This window comes from Colobus angolensis, unplaced genomic scaffold (genome assembly GCF_000951035.1).
Source record: "Colobus angolensis palliatus isolate OR3802 unplaced genomic scaffold, Cang.pa_1.0 Scaffold270, whole genome shotgun sequence".
Classification (NCBI taxonomy): domain Eukaryota; kingdom Metazoa; phylum Chordata; class Mammalia; order Primates; family Cercopithecidae; genus Colobus; species Colobus angolensis.
This window is the reverse complement of record NW_012115933.1, coordinates 3,830,664-3,847,365: the sequence shown is the minus strand read 5'-3', so window position 1 is coordinate 3,847,365 and position 16,702 is coordinate 3,830,664. Positions and strand designations below refer to the sequence as shown.

The 16,702-nt window shown below is 39.9% G+C and overlaps 2 protein-coding genes across 5 annotated transcripts in view; one reads left to right on the top strand and one right to left on the bottom strand.

Moving 5' to 3' along the window:
* STAMBPL1 (STAM binding protein-like 1) overlaps window positions 1-16,702 on the top strand; it is a 98,764-nt gene that overhangs the window by 42,411 nt on the left and 39,651 nt on the right. Inside the window, exons 9-11 of one of the 2 annotated variants that reach the window (XM_011947878.1) lie at window positions 968-1,080; window positions 1,996-2,095; window positions 2,826-3,145. In XM_011947878.1, the coding sequence (XP_011803268.1) occupies window positions 968-1,080; window positions 1,996-2,095; window positions 2,826-2,882 (270 nt within the window). In that variant the 3' untranslated portion in view covers window positions 2,883-3,145. Of the gene's footprint in view, window positions 1-967; window positions 1,081-1,995; window positions 2,096-2,825; window positions 3,146-16,702 lie in introns of those variants that run through there. The other variant, XM_011947876.1, reaches the window with a different exon arrangement.
* ACTA2 (actin, alpha 2, smooth muscle, aorta) overlaps window positions 14,755-16,702 on the bottom strand; it is a 61,487-nt gene continuing 59,539 nt past the window's right edge. For all 3 annotated transcript variants that reach the window (XM_011947880.1, XM_011947879.1, XM_011947881.1), the window contains exon 9: window positions 14,755-15,047. In XM_011947880.1, coding sequence (XP_011803270.1) covers window positions 14,904-15,047 — 144 coding nt within the window. In that variant the 3' untranslated portion in view covers window positions 14,755-14,903. The remainder of the gene's footprint in view (window positions 15,048-16,702) is intronic.

Sequence of the window (16,702 nt, the reverse complement as noted above, 5' to 3'; positions counted from 1 at the left end):
ACTGTCATATTTCATCTTCATAACAATCCCATGCAGAAAATATTATCCCAATTTTACAGATGATGAAATGGGCAAGAGAAGGCTAAGTAATCTTCACAGTGTCATATAGCTAGTGAGTAATGGAGTCAGGACCTAGACAGTGGTGCCAAGAATCTTTGTTTCATGATTAAAATAGTCACATTCTTTTTTTCAAGAGTAATTAGGGCTTAATATGAATTTTTAAAATAACTAGATGTGCATTTATTTTTTATATTCAAATATGAACCTCTGATTGACCATGCATAAACACATTTGTATGTAGCCAGAAACTTGGCAGATTTCTTTTAATTTATAATCCCCCTTTTTTCCTCCCCATATATTTAGTTGCTATGCAAGATTAGTCCCAAATACCTTTAACAACTTGGAGTCTCCCATTCTCCAATTTATAGGAAATGGCAATCCACAAAACGATACACAGCAACATGTGGTCTATTTAGTGAAAACTTCCTTTTAATGTTCCTAATGTTGTATATACATATCTTGTGCCCAGGGTTTCCAATCACAGTTCTGCTCCTTACCAGCTGTGTGACCACAGGCACATTATGTAACCTCCCTTAGTTTTGGGATCCTTGTATGTAAAATTCAGATAATCAAATAAGTATCTCATAAATGAGTTGTGATAATTATATGAGAATCTATTTAAAGCCCCTAGCAAATTAATTTCCAGCTCTTTCTTTCCCCCAAAGAAGAAAGTACACCAACACTTCTAGGAGCCTCTTCTCAAAGTCGTAGTTATTCCAAAATAGCAAATAATAGGAATACATAAACGGAAGGATTATGTCAGCAAAACCTTTTTAAAAATCCCTTATTTGATTGATGGTTAAAAATAATTTTTAAAAAACAGATAAATAGAATTTTCTATTAAAATAAGCTGTGGCCTTGCCTAAGACAGCTATCCTAGTAAGATTGTCTTCTTTTCTATTTATAGACGCATCCCACTCAAACTGCATTCTTATCCAGCGTTGATCTTCATACTCACTGTTCCTATCAACTCATGTTACCAGAGGCCATTGCCATTGTTTGCTCACCAAAGCATCAAGAGTAAGTGTGACTCTTCAGGGGAGCCCAAAGAAGGCTTTTGTCTAGGGCTCCTGGGTTCCTGTGTGTCCAGACACCAGGTTGTGGTACTTGGATTGGCAAACACACAACACCCTCGGGAAAAAGGGATGGGTGGCAGTCAGCTGCCATCGACCTACAGCTCTGCAGTTTAAGGTCCATTCTGTGGCAGAATTACTGATTTTCTTTCTTCAGTTAGCGTGACCTTGAAGTGAATAACATTTAAGAAGGATGCTATCCCAGTTAGCCTTTTTAGGACTTATTTCTACTGTATTATGTTCTACCATAAGAAATGTTCTAGCCTTAGCTGAGAAAAAACCTTTCTAGCTTTGGGGACACTGATTATTCATATGGAAATCATGGCTCCACCCCTCAAGTGTTGTGTTAGGCAGGATACTTGACCACTGTGGGCCTCTGCCTCTTCATCCCTGATACCTGCCCATCAGGGATGGATGTAAAGATGAAATTAGATAATAGTCTATATATAGTGCTTAGCATAGTGCCTGGTACCACAGCAGGCACTCAATACATATTTACTATTGCTATAATCTGTATTAACGTTATTAGAAGAATTCGAAATATCTGCTACTTGTAATTTCCTCTCATGGAACTCTCTGGTGGGGCCTTGGCTTTTCCTGTGGGGTCACACACGATAGCTTATTTGCCTTGTCCCCTTAACGGTCCTGCAGGCTCCTAGCAGCAGCATTGCCTCCTCCTGGGTTTCTCTCCTCTGGGCCAGTCACTGGTTTTAAAAAAAAAAAAAAAAATCACTGTGGAATTCCTAGTTTGTGAGTTCTCAATCCCATTTGAGAAATATGTATGTGTGTGCTGTTCAAATAAAGCATCTGGAATGCCCAAATGATCCTTAATTTTTCTACCTGTTTTCACTCTGAAATTCAGCACTGGCATCTTCAGGCTCACCAATGCTGGCATGCTTGAGGTTTCTGCTTGTAAAAAAAAGGGCTTTCATCCACACACCAAGGAGCCCAGGCTGTTCAGTGTGAGTACATCATATTAATTATTTTTCCAGGTATTTCTTATTCACTGCCCCCCAACCTGTTTTTAAATAAATAGTAGCAGTCTAATATAAGATAAAATACTGTACTGCTTAGTTTGGAGTTTTATCTGAGAAAATTAATCTATCTGTATACTTAATTTCTGATTTATTCTCAAAATAATTGTATTTACAAGGAAACATCAATATTTCTATAGCAGAATTAATGGTGCACAAAGTTACTTTTGCACTTATATATATGTATGATATTTAAAAGTTTTCTTCAGAGTCCAAATAAGTAAACAATTATCATAGAAAATGGCATTTAAAAATGTTGCATGAATTCTTTCTGCTTGATATGGCTAAATTAGTTTTTTCATAGCAATTGTATGAAAACTACGATCATACTTCTTGATTACTTTCGCATAGTCCAAAAGAAACATTTGACTACGCCTTTTTTCCCCCTAATTTTTTGGCGGTTGTGTGGCTGCAACATCAGAGAACATTATATTGAAATTAGAATTTATTTAAAATGAAAATTATTTGGCAACCCCTGTAAATATTTTTGTTTTTGTTGAAATTAATAAATGTGATTGTATTTGTTCTGATTGGAAATATTGTAAAAATCAGGAACAATTTAAAATTAAGAAATCTATACTCCCTCCCTAAAGAAAATCATATGGTAAACATTATGATAAAATCAAACATATAGTAAAACCAATTTTTTCTTTCCTAGATATGCAAACATGTGTTGGTAAAAGACATAAAAATAATTGTGTTGGATCTGAGGTGATATGTTCTGAATGTAAGCACCGTCAACATCAGACACCTACTCATGGACATGTGGTTGCCGGATTTTCTTAAGATGTTTCCAGAAATGACTGATATTTTATATTTATACATTTTAGATCAGAAAGCTTGATATTTATTGCTGTTGCACATTTTGAAGTTTTCTTTTTGAGTTGCTCTATGTCAGGAGAGGTTACATGGTGTTAAATTGGTACCTAATAATGTGCTCAAATACTATGACCAGATAATAAATTGTGCTGCAAACAACATGCCTGATATTTATAGAGGTCTCTGCATACATTTTTAGAGCTTTAGATGATTTGCTGTATTTTTTATTCATGTAAAATGTAATTCCAAATAAGAAATTCTGAGTGTATGTAGTCTCCAAAGCAGACCATCTGTTTCTGAAACCTTCCCCTGAGGTAGGTGAGCAGCTTCCATGTGTAGATGAAATATGGCTGCCATTTATAAAGCTTGTTCTATGTTTTCAGTGTCATGAAATCCCAGGCTCAGAGAGATATCTCTGCAGTGAATCACTGTGTAAGATACAAGAACAACAGGCTTCTACTCAGGGGATCAGGTGTCAGAGGGCCTGAGATAGCAGACAATTCATTAACTTGATTTAGAAGACTAAAAGTAGAGAAGCTTGAGAGAGGAATTTTTTAAAAAGGGCTCAGATAAAAGTACAAAGCCTGTTACTGTGAACATGAACAGAGGTGATAGGAAGAAGAAATGAGACATAAGAAATAACTGGTAATTCTTAGTCGAAAAGAATGAATCAGAAAATAGTTTGGAAAGTTTTGTCATTAAAGGTATCTCTATATAAATTAGTCCCCAGAGAAAGAGAATCAATTAAGTTGGAAACTGAATAGGGTGACATAAATGGAATGTTTTAGTAAGGCGTGAAATGGCATTTGTGGCTATTACCTAGATAGTACAAGCATTTACCTGGATAAAAAGAGACAGATTAAATAGAAGGAATGGGAAACTTGGGTACTCTGTTAGCAAGCCGAATTGGTGGGAAAAACCTGAGGATGGAACAATGTGGAGAAATTTTAGCTGCAGATACACAGAGGGCTGAATGGAAGTGATATTGTTGAGTTCTTTGAGAATAGGTCCTTCAGGACACTGAAGACTAGTTCTGCAGGTGACATCTTTATCTTGGAAGACATTGCTCCCAGGCACACTGGGAAATCCCGGGCTGACAACCCTTTCCTTGATCAAGAAACTTGTGATCACTTCTTAATCTCCCTTCTCGTCCTTTAGGGCCTTACCTTACTCTAGTCCAGCTTTCTTCTTTTTTCTTTTCAGCGCTTAAGTTTCCTTCTCCAGCCATCTCTTCCTGGATCTCCATGACTTTTCAACAGGGCCAAACTAATCCTATGTAACCTTCTGTCTTCCCACTGTCTTCTGTACCAGCCTCAGCTCTCTCTTTCTTTTCTTTCCTCATGACATTGTATCTGAGTTGCCTAAACAACTCATGTTTCCATGTACTAGCTTCCACTGCTTAGTTCAATGATTTCCACATTCCAAAGAGTGGTATTTCCTGTACACTCTGCTTGGATGGGTTAACATCTGATATGGTTTGGCTGTATCCCAACTCAAATCTCATCTTAAATCGTAGTAGGAGGGACCTGGTGGGAGGCAATTGAATCATTGGGGTGGTTACCTCCATGCTGTTCTCATGATAGTGAGTGAGTTCTCAGGATATCTGATGGTTTCATAAGGGACTTTTTCCCTTTTGCTCAGCACTTCCTCCTGCCATTATGTGAAGAAGGACGTGTTTTGCTTCCCTTTCTGCAATGATGGTAAGTTTCTTGAGGCCTCCCCAGCAATGCAGAACTGTGAGTCAATTATACCTCTTTCCTTTAGAAATTACTCAGCCTTGGTCAGTTCTTTATAGTAGCATGAAAATGGACTAATACAACATCCCTCCCTGCTTGTCTAGTCCTCAATTCTGGTATCGTGTCACCTGAATTCTGTTCCAGTTCTCATTTATACAGAATCACCTACTATGGGCAGGTCAATGGCTTGTTTCTGTTTCATGGCATCTTCTAGCTATGGAGAGCTGAAGTCTCAGACTTCAGAAGTAGAGCTTGGCTTGCCTTGTGCATGGACATTTTAGTCAATGGCCACCACTAGTTAAGAGCAGATTAACTCTGCAAGGCTAGCTCCATAGACACCTCACTTTTTCCTGAGTGGTGCTGTCCTCAGTGTCTTAACACTTAAACACACTATGATATTCTGATATACTTGATCAAAGGAAAATATTATATACTTTATTTAAGTAAAAATAATTGTTGGACAATGGATAGTTGAGAAATGAGTGAGATCCTCCTTATAGAATCAAAAATTATGGTAATACACTAAGAGGATGTAAAATGAGAGTTGTCCAATGAAAAAGCTATGGACATTGAATGGTGCCTAAAGATAGAAAGGACTCAGTTGAGAGCCAAGGACATTTAGCATCTTAGATTTCCAGAAAGATTAGAAAGAGAAATTATGAGTATGCAAAACCATTATGTCCCTTCTGAATAGCAAGTTAGAAGAGAGCCCATTTTTCACTAAGAAAGTATATTGCATTTCATAAATAAGGGAGACATTCTTGGCACTTTTTTTGTAGTTTTTCTGTAGGTTTTTTTTTTTTTTTTTTTGCCAAGTACAAACCAAATTAACCAGGATCTCACAGAGTGGGACTGTTGGAGGCGGCAAACCAGGGACCTGACTTTGGCTGCCAGAATGAGGCCCTGGGGCTGTGTCCGAAAGAAGAACCAACAGAAATGTGACCACATCACTAAGTAATGGACTGGTCACGAGGCAGATACCATGTTAACCAAACTGGAGACGCCAGTACACACACATGTGCATGAGCACCAGTGTTCATTGGATAAGCTATCTATGGAAGGTCTCTTTCACAACAGGCAAAGAGCACCTTCTCTTTTTTTGAGACAAGATCTCACACTGTCGCCCAGGCTGGGGTGTAGTGGCACAATCATGGGTCACCGCAGCCTTGATCTCCTAGGCTCAAGCTGTCCTCCCATCTCAGCCTCCCGAGTAGCTGGGACTATAGGCACTCACCTCCACACCTGGCTCTTTTTTTTCTATTTTGTAGAAATGGGGTCTTGCTGTGTTGCTAGGGCAGGAGATCCTTCTTTTGAATATGCATCAGTCCCAAAGCTCCATTTGCCACATCCTAAGACAAAGATGGTTCTTCATTTCTTTTCAGATTTGTGTTTCTGTAGAAAAAAATGAAACGGTTAAGAACTTCCTTTGATTTTTCTATGCTAATTGGTTTGCACACAGTGCCTGACACCGCATATGTATTTGTTATAGGCTGAATTGTGTCCCCCAAATTCATGTGTTGAGATCCTTAACCCCCCAGTACCTCAGAATATGACCAAGTTTGGAGGTAGGGTCTTTACATAAATAATTAAGTTAAAATAAGGCTAGTAGAATGGGCACTAATCCAGTATGAGTTGTGTCCTTATAATTAGAGATTAGGACAGACATACACAGAAGGAAGACCGTGGGAAAACATAGAAAGAAGACTGCCATCTACAAGCCAAAGAGAGAGATCTCAGAAACCAACCCTGCCAAAACCTAGATCTCAGACTTCCAGCCTCCAGGACTGTGAGAAAATAAATTTCTGTTGTTTAAGCCATCCGGTCTGTGGTATTCTGTATTCTGTTTGGCAGCCCTCACAAACTAATGTGGTACCCGATAAATATTTGCTGAAGTTGTTTATTTCCTTTTTCCTTACAGACTGAACTGGAAATGGCTTTCTTTGTTGTCATGCAGGGCAGAAATCATTCTTTCCACAGACCTTGTCAGTTGTAGAAGAGCAAAGCAGAATGTTTGCAGATTATTTTCAGCTACTCAAATTGTTCCTAGTTTTTTTTTTTAGTAGGATTTTCCTTGTGGAAATTTGACATTTTACTTGAGGCCACACTGGTTCACTTCTGTTTTCTCCCAATTCATTTCACATTGCAACCACATCAACTGTGCTGGAGACTGTGTTATTACAATGATTTGACCTTAGATTGAGGTTTCTGTTGCAAAACCAGCTGAAGAGGTCCTAAATGTGGAAAGCAGATGTTTCTCTTCTGGCATGTCTTGCAGAATTATCTGGCAAGAGAATATCTTCTGTGAAGAGAATGCTTGAGAAATGTCATGCATTTGGCAATGATTAAGAAAGAAAGGTAAACCTTCAACTCTTTGTTCTTAAAAGAATTTGGCTTGTTATATAGTGGGAAGACAACTAAGATGCAAAGAGCTTTTCTGCTCCTTTAAGAAATTTGTTTTCTTTTCTAGTCTTTTGATTCTTCGTAAGGCCAGAATATACTTTCTCAGGGACAACTGACGAAAACACGATATAGTGGCTCTTAGAGATTTAGCATACTGATGTCCAAGAAGACGTTATTGTTTTTAAAGTATCAAAAGACAGGTCTTCATTTGGACTGCTGTACAAAAATGCCATAAACTGGGTGACTTAAACAACACTGTATTTCTGTCTCCCGGTTCTGGTGACTGGAAATTTGATATCTGGGTGCCAGCATCATCCAGTTCTTGATGAGAACTCCCTTCCTTATTTGCAGATGACTGCCTTCTTGCTCTACCCTCAAATGGGGGAGAGAGAAATCATCTGTCTCATGTCTCTGCTTATAAGGACACAAATCCTATCATGAGGGTATGACTCTACCTTCATGACCTAATTATCTCCCAATGACCCCACCTCCAAATATCAACATAACAAGGATGAGGTTTCTGCATATTAATGGCAGAGACACCAACATTCATAGTCCATATGAACTCGCATAGTCCATAACTAGGCGAGTGCCAACTAGTTAGTTTCTTGTCTTTTTTCTGTGCTATATGGAGGCTCTGCTGTACATCTTCTGAGATCCCATAGTTACTATATTAAAAAGTAACATTCCAATGAGAATGCGAATAGCTTTTATTATATTACCTCTGATCTGGTGTGAAGATGCCTTCAAATAGATTTAAGAAATTACTCATTAAAAGGATATTTTGCAAAAGGAATTGCCAGTTGATTAAATCATACTAGGTATTAAATTTTGCCTCATGGAAAAACAAACTTCTTTGACAAAAAATAATTTCTTAATTAAAGCCATATCTTTTCATATTAATAATGTTGCTGTGTAATTATAATGTTTTAATTTTACAATGTTTTTATAATTAAAGGACTTAGTAAAATCCATATTCCTGTATATGTTTGAACAACCAGAGATATAGAAATGGAAAAGGGAAAGAAAATCAGGGAAGGGAACATTATTTAGAAAGGAAGCCTGTGATACTCTTAAGGTCTGTCACTACAGCTTGCTAGATTTCAGGATGGGGATAGGAGATGCAGAAGATGAGAGAGGAAAAAACAGAGAAGGACCCTGGGGGAGGGAAGGTAGATTAAGAGCATTGCAAACTGGCTTTATTTAATTTGTTTGCTTGAAGTAAATGCCTTGACATTATCTGGACCACAAGACATTCTAAAACCAAATGGAGATAATTAGATTTTTTTTCTCTATCAAGGAGGATTACCCGTGCATCTCTATCAGGTAAACAGGAGTTGGCAGTGAAAAATTACAATTGTTTACATGAATTAGTCATTGTCTCACTGGGTCCCAGATGTACCAATGGAACGCATGGTTAATTCATATTCTTGAGTCTGAAGAGGATGTTTAAAAATTATCCTCTGTATTTTCTCCAAGAGAAGAAGGCATTTACAGATTGATTTAAAAAGAAAAAAAGCTCAATTATGTTTCCTCCTAATATAAAGGCTCACAGACAAGGAAAGCAAAGCAAACAACTAGAAGACATTTGCTGTGCTCTTGACTTTGGGAAAGGCCATGGGCAAATTATATCATTTTTAGAGAATTTAATTTCCTTACCTACAGAAATAAGGCATGTAAATCAACTGATTCATCTGGCTCTCTTCAGCAATAAAATTTTGTACTTATCAAGGTTCTTCCCAAGGCAGTATGTTTTTTATTTTTTAAAAATAACTTATTGAAGCTCAATTCATGTAACTTAAAAGTAACCATTTTAATGTGAACAATTTAGTGGCATTTAGCACATTCGGTGTTGTGCAGCCACCATCCCTATCTAGTTCCAAAACATTTCTGTCACTCCAAAGTAAAACCCCTTGTCCACTGTATTAGTCTGTTTTCACCCTGCTGATAAAGACATACCCGAGACTGAGTAATTTATAAAGAAAAAGAGGTTTAATGGACTCACAGTTCCACTTGGCTGGGGAGGCTTCACAATCATGATGGAAGACAAAAGGCATGTCTTACACGGCAGCAGAGAAGAGAGAATGAGAGACAAGTGAAAGGGATTTCCTCTTATAAAGCCATCAAATCTCGTGAGACTTATTCACTACCATGAGAACAATGTGGGGGAACCACCCCCATGATTCAGTTATCTCCCACTGGGTCCCTCCCACAACACGTGGGAATTATGGGAGCTACAATTCAAGATGAGATTTGGGTGGAGACACAGCCAAACCATATCACCCACTAAGCAGTTGCTCCCCTTCCCTCCCTCTCCCCCCAGCTCCTAGCAACTGCCAATCTGCATTCTATATGGCTCCATCTCTTTTCGATATTTCATACAAGTAGAATTGTACAATATGTTAGCTGTTGTGTCTGGCTTCTTTCACTTAGTGTATCATTTTGAAGGCTTATCCACGTTGTAGTATGTATCAGTCCTTTATTCATCTTTATGGAATAACATTCCATTTAGGTATATACCACATTTTGTTTATTCATCCATTTATGGACGTTGATGGACATCCATTGATGGATATTGATGACATTTTGTTTATTCATCCATCAATGGACACAATAACCAAAAAGACATTTCCTTTTGGTTATTGTGAGTAGTAGTGCTCTAAACATGCTTGTACATGCATTTGTTTGAGTACCTGTTTCAATTATTTTGGATCTATACCTAGAAGTGGAATTGCAGGGTTATCTGGTAACTCTGGGCTTAGGTTTTTGAGAGACCTCCAAACTGTTTTTCACAACAGCTGTACCATGTTATATTCCCAACAGCAACATGTAAAGTGTCTGATTAATCTACATCCTATTATAGCCATGCTAGTAAATGTAGAGTAGCATCTCATTCTCCTTTTGACAGAGCAATATGTGATCAGCTTAATTCCTCTAAAGGCAAATTTTAATAGTAAAATAAAGTTGATGATGAAGATGTCTGAGGCCTCCAGAATTCACTCACTCCCATTGCTCTCTTAGTGTTGTGGGACACCAGTCCCGAGTCCTTATCAAGGTCACTACCACCATGTTTAGAGGGAGAATTTATTTTTATCAAGGATGGTTAGGCCAGCTGTTTCAGCTGGGCAGGATTAGAAATACAGAGAGAGAGACCAACAAAAGGCACTAGTCATAGCACTTTAGAATACTACTCTTGCTTCATCAAAGTCAGTGGTTTAAGCATTCATAAGGAAGAATACTATATTGAGGCATCTCTCTGAAATCACAGACTTTTTTAAATTTTAAGAGCAAGGGCTCATTCTAAATTTGAAAAATATAATTTACCTGTTTAATATATTTTTGCCTGAGTAGGTGATGTCATTTTTTTTTTAAGGAAGGCCTGAAATTACATGATTTTAGGTCATTTTGTAGGGAATTTCAGGTTGTAGCATATGCAGAGAGGTCTTAAAGGAGGAAAAACAATTGATTGAATGAAAGGATAGGGGACTAAATCTCAAAACTAAATGTGGAGGGGAAGAAACAGAAGGCAAGAACTAAGAAGAGTAGTTCTTTTGATGTGGTATGTCTGCAGTACCACATACTTTTCTCCAAGGATAAGGAAATCTGCTTAAGGACCCCTGAGTTTTAGGCCTCTGGAAAACTGTCATTAACCTCATGATACGGAAGCCTGTTCCATCATCGGTTTTCCTTGAGGACAGCATTGTTTCAAACCCAGACAAGTAGTAATCATTTTTATTCCCTTTAGCCCAGAAGGGGCTAGAAATTGCTCTAAGGAGGACATTCTGGAAGAACTACAGCCTCCATGAATAAATTAGACTGAGAGGTGGTGAAATTTGCTTGTACATTTCCCAGATATAAGATGATTAATTTAACCTGAAAGGTGAAATGCTCAGGAAAAGCAGATAGTCCAGAGATGCCATACTTCTCATTCAACATTGCCTCCATTGCTTGAAATTGGTGTCTGATTTTTTCATAGAAAAAATGTTATGAATATTACTTTGGAAAATCATAGTGAAGTCATGGTCACACTTGTGTGTGTGGTCCAGTTCTTTGGGGTTCCCTTTTTCCCAGCTGTGCAGCACTCTTACATCTCTGGGACTCTGCTTGGAACATGTCCCATGCAGGTCCTACTTCCCCTTCCCAAACCTCAACCCCCTCTAGCCCCCAGCCCTTTTTATGGTCTACTCAATTCTTACTCTTTAAGTCTCTGCTTAAGCACTATCTTTTCAGAGAGGCAGCCTCTCCTGAGCCCCTGGCTCAAGTTAGAGCCCATGGCTACAAAAGCCAGTACCCCATGTAATTCTTCTTTTGAACCCCTTACAATGTGCCCAACTACTTATTTAATGCCCATCTTCCTCACTCGGCTGAGGGTTCCATCCAGGCAGAACCTTGCCTAGTTCTGTTTCCTTGACACTGCTGTCTGTCCTAGCTCATAGTATTCTTCAGACATTACTTAAGTTGACTCTGCTCTCCCAGGAATAAACATTACTTCATACTCTGATAAGGAAGAACCCTATCTCAGGCTGCCCCATTTTCTCTCTCTCTCTCTCTCTTTTTTTTTGGGTGGCGGGGGATTATCTCTTTCTGAATAAGCTGAACTACAGCAATGGCTTCTGGTTGGACTGCAAGTGTGTGTTGGTCCAGACAGCTTCCTCCCTAACTACAGTCAGACGTTCTGTGTTAGAAATTCTTCTAAAGAGAATTTCCTAGCTGCACAAATGATACCACATTGACAACAGAGGATTATTATTATTATTATTATTATTATTATTTTGAGGCAGAGTTGCACTCCTTTTTGCCCAGACTGGAGTGCAATGGCACGCTCTTGGCTTACTGCAACCCCTGCCTCTGGGTTTCAAGCAATTCTCCTGCCTCAGACTCCTGAGTAGCTGGGATTACAGGCGCATGCCACCACGCCCGGCTAATTATGTATTTTTAGTAGAGATGGGGTTTCACCGTGTTGGCCAGGCTGGTCTTGAACTCCAGACCTCAGGTGGTCTGCCTGCCTCGGCCTCCTGAGACAACAGAGGATTATACCCATGCTGTCCTCCAGAGTTGCAGAAGCCTGTCATGGGAAAACTTTGTAGTCATAGAAGGATGTTCCTCTCCTTTGAGAGTGTGGTTTGCTATTGTTAGAGGAGAGAAGAGGATTCCGAAGGCTGTCAAACCTATATGTTGCTGGTTTTATCTCCTCTGGAGATTGGTATGACACTCATGAAGGGGACTCAGCCACCTGTGCAAAGCCCAGCCTCCTAAGTCACTGGGCATCTAGTGGAATCAGGGGATGAATTACTGATGGATGACTGGGAGGAGGGTGCTTAGGCACTGCAGTTGAGTGGCTCACAAGGAGAGAACATTTTGCTAATGCATATTCAGTGGGTGGTTCTGGTTTGCCTGATTTTTGCCTCTGGGCATGGCTGTTTCAGCGTGAGAGGCTGTTCCAAGAACGTTTCTTTACTAGAGCGCTCATGCTGCCTGGTGGTAAATATGAAGTACAGCAGTGCAACCGACCAGTTTTACTCCAAGGAAACCCTGTAGAGATGACAGCGATGGTTGGCAATTTCTGCTTCAGTTACGAAAGTGATCTGGTGGCAAGTATCTGCACACTAATCCTTAAGTTTAACTCTAGTGGCCATGAAGTGTCCTTGCCTGGTAAGCATGAATTTGCAGCTGAAAGATTTCCCTCGATCATATTCCAGTAGTTCTTAAATTTTGATGTGCATAAGAATCACCAGGGAAATCTGATTGAAGTTCAAGTTTCCAGCCTCAGCTCCAGAGATTCTAGCTCAGCGGGTGTTAGATGTGACCCAGGACTCTCCTCATTTAAAATGAGCTTCCAATGAGGTTGGTCCGTATAGCCTATTCTTTGGGAAATGCTGGCCTAATGGCTAAAAATATGAGTTGGAAACCAAGCACAAGAAGGAGCAAGCTGATATCTCTGCCAGCAGCATGACATTGGGCTGCTGCTAGCCTCAGTTACTCTTCTGTAAAAAGGCAGTAATGTTCAGGTGCCGTGCCTCATGCATGTAATCCCAGCACTTTAGGAGGCCAAAGCAGGAGGATCGTTTGAGCCTAGGAGTTCAAGACCAGCCTGGGCAACATGGCAAGACCCCATCTCTATTTTTTTTTTAAAGGCAGACCAAAATCATAGGGCTGTTGTAGGAGAAAATAAGATCCTAATATAAAGAGCTTGATACAGGCTGTGGTCATGGCGGGCACCAGTACATCCTAGCTCTTATTATTTGTAGTATTAATCCTAATTATTTGCAAGTTGCAGGGCCAGAGAAGACTAGGGAAGTTCGGGTTTTCTGGACCAAACAGACACTCAATCCTGGGCCTGGAGGTCTCTGCAGTGAGGTGCTGCCACGGACAGAGCCACCTTCACTCCTCAGGACAACCAGTGGCTGCTGACACACACTGTATGCACTGGAGGGCAAGCAGCTCCCAGCTTGGGAGCAACTGAGGATGGTGAACAGCCTGGGCAAGGAGTGCTCTGAGGCTAAGACCCTGAATGGCAGGGTCAGTATTTTTTATATCCTTGTACCTCAGGCCAAATGGGCAAAGGAACAGCTGAAGTTGGTAGCTTTCCTATCCCATTGCGTTTCTAGAGCAATCCTGTCTCCTCATCTATAAAGTGGGCTGATAGTAATACTTCCCCAGATAGTTGTGAAGAACAGCTGAGAGATGCTATGTGTAAAACCCTTCACCTGATGATTGATGCTAATAGTCCTTGGAAAGTATTGTTCTCTCTCATTCCTTCTGGCATGAATATATCCATAGTATCCTTTTCAAAGACAGATCAGGAGAAGGGAAACAGATGGTCCAGATGTGTAGTGAGATTTTAAGGCAGTGGTTCTCAAAGTTTTTTTAAAAAATCCATGTTTCCCTCAATGAACATAGAAGTCAGACCTGTTTCTGTATGTACATATATATGTGTGTGTGTATATATAAGTTTAATACATAGTGTATGCATTAAAAGTCATATCTTATATATTAAAAGTCACACACATACATGTGTATACATATGGGAAATGTATATGTGTGTGTGATTTTTAATATACAAGATATGACTTTTAAGATATATAGGCACAGTGGCTCATGCCTATAATTCCAGCATTTTGGGAGGCCAAGAGGAGAGAATTGCTTGAGCCCAGAAGTTCAAGGCTGCAATGAGCTATGATTACACCATTGCACTCCAGCGACAGAGTGAGACCTTATCTCTAATATATATAATATTTATATACACACACACATATATATGTGTGTGTGTTTATATATATATACGTGTGTGTGTGTAGTTGTTTTCACCCATCAGGTTACCAGTACTGGGGTTATGAGTGTAAAGTAATATAATCACTTCGCAAGTAATGAGGTACTGTAGATTATCCCATTGATACACTTTAATCCACGTTATTTTTTAAAATATCCAATGTATTCTCAAATTATTCCTCTTTACAGAACCGAAATGCATCTCCCCGCTTTAGGTAATGTGATTCTACCCTTTGCTTGAGAAACATATCCATCCTAATTGTCATGTGCTCAGCTGGACCACTAGAGGGAGCCATCCTGTAACGGGTGAGGTCAACCTAACATGATCTCAGTCGGGTATTGATCCGAGGCCAACGCTAGAAGTTACCAGTAGCCTATTTCAGATTTATTAAAAAACACATAGGTAACGAGTCAGAGCTTTGGCTAGGAATGATTTGGAAAAGAACTGAAGGCATAATTCCACAGAACATTCACAGTTGTGTGCTAGAGACAGAGAGGAGCGGGAAAGTGTTTTAGAAGCATTTGCGGTGGACAATGGAAGGCCCGGCTTCATCGTATTCCTGTTTGCTGATCCACATCTGCTGGAAGGTGGACAGAGAGGCCAGGATGGAGCCACCGATCCAGACAGAGTATTTGCGCTCCGGAGGGGCAATGATCTGTCAGTCAAGATGAAAAAGAAGGGTCATTAATGTCATCATAAGTGCAGTCGTTAGTGCGGTAGGACAGAGCCTGGGTGTTCTACCATGGCGTAGTTTCCTGTTCAGCAGGGACACAGGCTTGTCTGTTAGATGCCAATTGTGTCCTAATTGTGTCATGTTCTTGGCAGGACCGCCAGAGGGAGCCACGGATTTAGAAATTCTTCAGTAAGCACATTCGTTTTTCTCACGTGTAACTCCTCGACCACATTATTGAGCAAACTGAGAGTTGGCTCCAAATCCAGCCATGGCCCCCACTTAAGAACCCTGGCAATGCCTCTGATTTCCATGAACGCTGCCTCAGAATTCAACACGAAACACTTTATGTAGAAACAAACTCTAGGCTATTCAAAGGAGAAGTTGTAATTGTCTAGGACTTACTATACAAATGTTTTTCGACGTGGTGAAGCGAACTACCACTTTTCACCCAGATGCTCTGTTTAACAGTGAGGGATTCAGGGTCCCCTGCTGGGGACATTCCCTTGCAATAGGTGCCTCTTAAGCTGCACTGGTTGGCCTTTCCCAGTGCACAGGCCTAACATGCAAGGCATGCTCATGTTTCTTAAATCAATGAATGGTTTAGGCACAGAGAACAGTGAAAACTGGTTAACCAGTTTAATCTTTATCTTCTGAGCTCTGCTTGAGCATGCACCTCTTAATACAAAGTACTGATATTTACTGAGCACGTAATTATATGCCAGACACTATGCTAAGCATTTTACATGTATTATCTCATTTGATTCTCATAAACTTCTTGAAGAATAAGTCTTTAATTACTCCCATATTACATATGAGGAAACAGAGGCTGAGACAGTTTAAGTAACTGACCCAAGTAACACTGGTTATATCAGTGTCAGATCTAATATTCAAACCTGGGTTCTCCTAGGTAGTTTTTTGTTTTGGTTTGGTTTTTAAAATAACCTTTTTATTTTGAAATAATTTTAGATTTTCAGAAAAGTTGTAAAGAATTTAATATAGTTTGGATGTCTCCTCCAAATCTCATGTTGAGATGTAATCCCCAGTGTTGGAGGTGAGGTCTGGTGGGAGGTGTTTGGATCACAGGAGTGGATCTCTCATGAATGGCTTAGGCCATCTCCTTGGTGACAAGTGAGCTCTTCTTCCGAGTTCACATGAGAGATCTGGTCATTTCAAAGTGTGTGGTACCCTCCCCCCACCCCTGCCCTCTCTGTTGCCCCTGCTTTTGCCATGTGAGGTGTCTGCCCCTGCTTTGCCTTCCACCATGATTTGAAGCTTTCTGAGACTGAGGTCTCCCCAGAAGCGGATGCTAGAGCTATGTTTCCTGTACAGCCTGCTGAACTGTGAGCCAATTAAACCTCTTTTCTTTACAAATTACCCAAGTCTCAGGTATTTCTTTATAGGAATGCAAGAACAGCCTATGACAAATTCTATGGGAGTTCCCATATGTCCCTCATCCAGTTCCATTTTCACCAAATGTTATCATCTTATCGTCCCAGGTTTTTCCTGGTGCTCTGTACTATCTCACTACATTGGAGCCCAGAGTTTCACATTCATTTCTATTCAAGAAACTAAGTTTAGAGAACTAGGAACTGCCCAACTCTAGCAATAGCCTCTTTCTGTTATCGACCCTCAACCAG